Genomic DNA, 3,251 nt, shown 5'->3' on the forward strand with positions numbered 1-3,251 from the left:
GAACCCTTTTAGGATGTCGTGCTTTTTGTCACCGATATTGCGTTTTCTACACTAGATATATGACAAACACGATATTGCTTCAAGCTTCACCTAGATCGCAGTTTGGAGCTATAGTTGTTTGCCAGGCATAAGGTAGAGAGGAGACTAGCTAGTTAGTTTTCGGTTTTGGTATATAGAGAACCAAAGCTAGACACAAATGAAAGGTGATGGTATTATATATCAATTTACATCAACATCAACATCAACATTAGGGATGGTTAGATGATAATTTGGCACATAACATGTATATAACACAACAGGAAATAAGCCAAATTAAAAAGAAGCAAAATAGACTATTATATATTTCTAATACACAAGTATACACATTACATATATATATGATCTTCATAACATCATGGATTTCCCCAAAATCCATATTCTAAAATTAGATTTCTGGCATCAAACCAGACCAAGAAGAGAAACCACTTACATGGTAATACTACTACTTCTTCCTCCTTAAGCCGGATAAGTTCACCAGCAAATCTCAAAACTGCCAAAATACAAGAAAACAAAAAAGTCTAAAACTCAGAGGTACCAAAGTGAAGTTGATGATGAAGTTTGCAGCCCAAAAGAAGATCCAAACATGATCCTCAGAACACATATATTAGCAGAGGCTTAGGTGAGGTATATATATATATATATAGCAGGGTTAAGAGTGAGGTATGATTATGAACAGTTAGGCTTAGGATAGAGGGTGGATGAAGTTGGTTATCTCCTCCATTAGGCAGATGAAATGGTTGTTATTCGGCAGGAAATAGAAGCCGATCGTTGCCTGTTCGAGGAACAGGAGCTTCACCTCCTGCCCAGATTCCTGCAGGCCTTGAACATAAGCTAATTGCCAGTCCTGGGAGACATCGAACCCCGCCACGACGACGAGGCTTTTCGGGAAGTTTTTTAGCCCCTCCAGGGCTCTCCCTCTTGGGCCAAATATGTTACATGCTGGGTGGTCTCTATCTTCCCCTTCTGGCAAATAGGCTCTCCAGTACCAATCCCTGTCTTGGACTGTCACAAAGTATTTCCCATCCAGTTTCATCTCTGATTCGGTCCTCTTTTGCCCACCAAACATGGGATGAAGCAGGATGTTTCCTAGGACCTCTACATCGGACTCTGCTGCCCTCACCGCCACATGGTGGGCTATGTTCCCGCCCGAGCTATCCCCGGCCAAGAATACATGAACCTTCCCATCTTCCCCGCTCTGTAGCCACGGCCTAGAATGCACCCATTTCAGGGCCGCCCACCCATCGTCATAAGCACAAGGATACCTGTATCCATCAATCCAGGTTTATATTAGACCCAGAATCAGAATAACAAATTCTAGTTATTCAGTGTCTGAATAACAAGTTCTAGTTATTTAGTTCAACCAAACTAAATAGTAAGCCTAGCCAACTTTCACCACCTAATTAAGTCACTAGTATACCTGTGCTCCGGCGACCGGCGGTAATTGACGGAAACCACCACCGCCCCACAAATCTTGACGAGGCGCCGGCAGAACTGGTCGTAGATGGCGCTGTTGGCGGAGGAGTGAGTGAAGCTGCCACCGTGGAAGAAGATGATGACAGGGACAACCTCGGTGGTGCTCAGAGGTTTCTCCAGCTCCACTTTCCCCCAATCCGACTCCTTCTCCGGCGCCGGCCGGTAAACCCGGTTAAGCAAACTCGTGGCCCGATCCACAACGTCAAAAGAGTAAACCCCGTCGACCGGAATCGTGTTCGCCGCCACTTTACGCTCCAGAAACTCCGCCAAATCCCGGTTGAACGTCCCGTCCGGCCGGCGAAGCATGTTGTAAGCGAGCTTGAAATTGGAGATGAGAATCCATGTATTGAGAGGAACCACCTTCTGCAAAAGGACAGAAAAAAAAACATATATAATCTAAAACAGTTCCTATTTTTTCATCTTCCATAAAGGAAACATCTGGAATGTTTATGCGTATCCAGAAAGAGAAAGAAGAAAAATGGAAAAAGCCCCCAACAAGAAGGCAAAAAAAGGTGGACACTTTGATTCCAGAAAGGCCGTTATTATATATCATCAATAAGCAAAAAAAGCCAAATAACACCAAGAAAACGTACTGGGCATTCATGGTTAAAGCCCAAATCTTGAAATCAAATGTAAAGACTCAATCTTTTTGCCCAGATCAAGTTTGGGTCCTCCAAAACAAAACTTTCTTTGAAACAGTACGGCCAAACTCCCAAAAATACAAATATCAAGGAAACGATCACACAACTCTTCCAATTACTACCAAAACCCAACAATACTAAACTACTAAAGATGAAATATTTCTTTCACCTTCGATTCACTGGCGTTGATTTCGTCGCTGCCGGCCATGGCGTTTTCCGGTATGCAAAGAACCAAGCTTTTTAGTAGCTTCAGATGAAAGATCAGCGTTTCGCACCGCTCATAATAACGCTTTTTGAGATCGCAAAACAGGGGAGAATAAATCTCGTTTCCTCTTCTGAATCAAGCAGAAGAGACACTTCTGAAACCAACAAATTGCAGCCCTGCAGAGAGTCCTCAGACAAGAACAGAGTTTGGAGTGAGACAGAGAGAGATTATAAAGATGAGGAGAAGAAGAAGAAGAGAGCTGAGAGAGGTAGTGAGAGAGAGAGAGGACGAAGAAGAAGGAGAAGATATAAAGGAAGCAGAGATAGAGAGAATAGTGTGGAGAGAGAGAGAGAGAGAGAGAGACGCAAAAGGGACGACGGTGAAGGACGGGGAGACGACAGAAACGACAAACGGAGACGGTCGAAATAAACTGTTCCCGTGGGTCCCACTCATTGTAATATACTAAATCCAAATTGGTCTTATCTTTTTGTTTTGTTTTGTTTTTATTTTCTTTTACCCTTTTTTTTTTTTCAACGTTGTTAATTTTTCCTTGTCGAATTTAGCAAAATCTTTAAATTTATTTATATTATTATTATTATTTTATATATAAATACACAACCACCTCTCAATAATCTACTACAAATTCCACAAATCTAACAACATACCCCGCTAACATCAAATGTTTAGTTTATGCACGCCCTTGAATAGTGATTATATATAAATTTTTTTCATTATACATATATACAATGTGAAAATCAGTCTAAGCGCCCATATAGGCACCGACTAGGCGGTAAGCGCCCTAAGGTCGAAGCAATTTCAGCCATAAGCAGCTAGTCGGCCGACAGATTAGGCGCCAAGTTGGGCACCTAACTCGACCGAATTAAGTGCTTAAC

At 42.2% G+C, this 3,251-nt stretch overlaps 1 protein-coding gene across 1 annotated transcript; it reads right to left on the reverse strand.

Annotated features, from left to right (window-relative positions):
- Nucleotides 1–304: 304 nt before the first annotated feature.
- On the reverse strand, nucleotides 305–2,642 carry LOC116004628 (gibberellin receptor GID1B-like). The gene is made up of 3 exons (XM_031244753.1): nucleotides 2,323–2,642; nucleotides 1,457–1,875; nucleotides 305–1,301 (listed from the first exon to the last, which is right to left on the reverse strand). Exons 1-3 carry the CDS (start codon nucleotides 2,359–2,361, stop codon nucleotides 722–724), a joined length of 1,038 nt encoding a protein of 345 aa, XP_031100613.1. The 5' UTR covers nucleotides 2,362–2,642; the 3' UTR covers nucleotides 305–721.
- Between the last annotated feature and the right edge of the window lie 609 nt (nucleotides 2,643–3,251).

Source organism: Ipomoea triloba, chromosome 14, assembly GCF_003576645.1.
Source record: "Ipomoea triloba cultivar NCNSP0323 chromosome 14, ASM357664v1".
Taxonomy (NCBI): domain Eukaryota; kingdom Viridiplantae; phylum Streptophyta; class Magnoliopsida; order Solanales; family Convolvulaceae; genus Ipomoea; species Ipomoea triloba.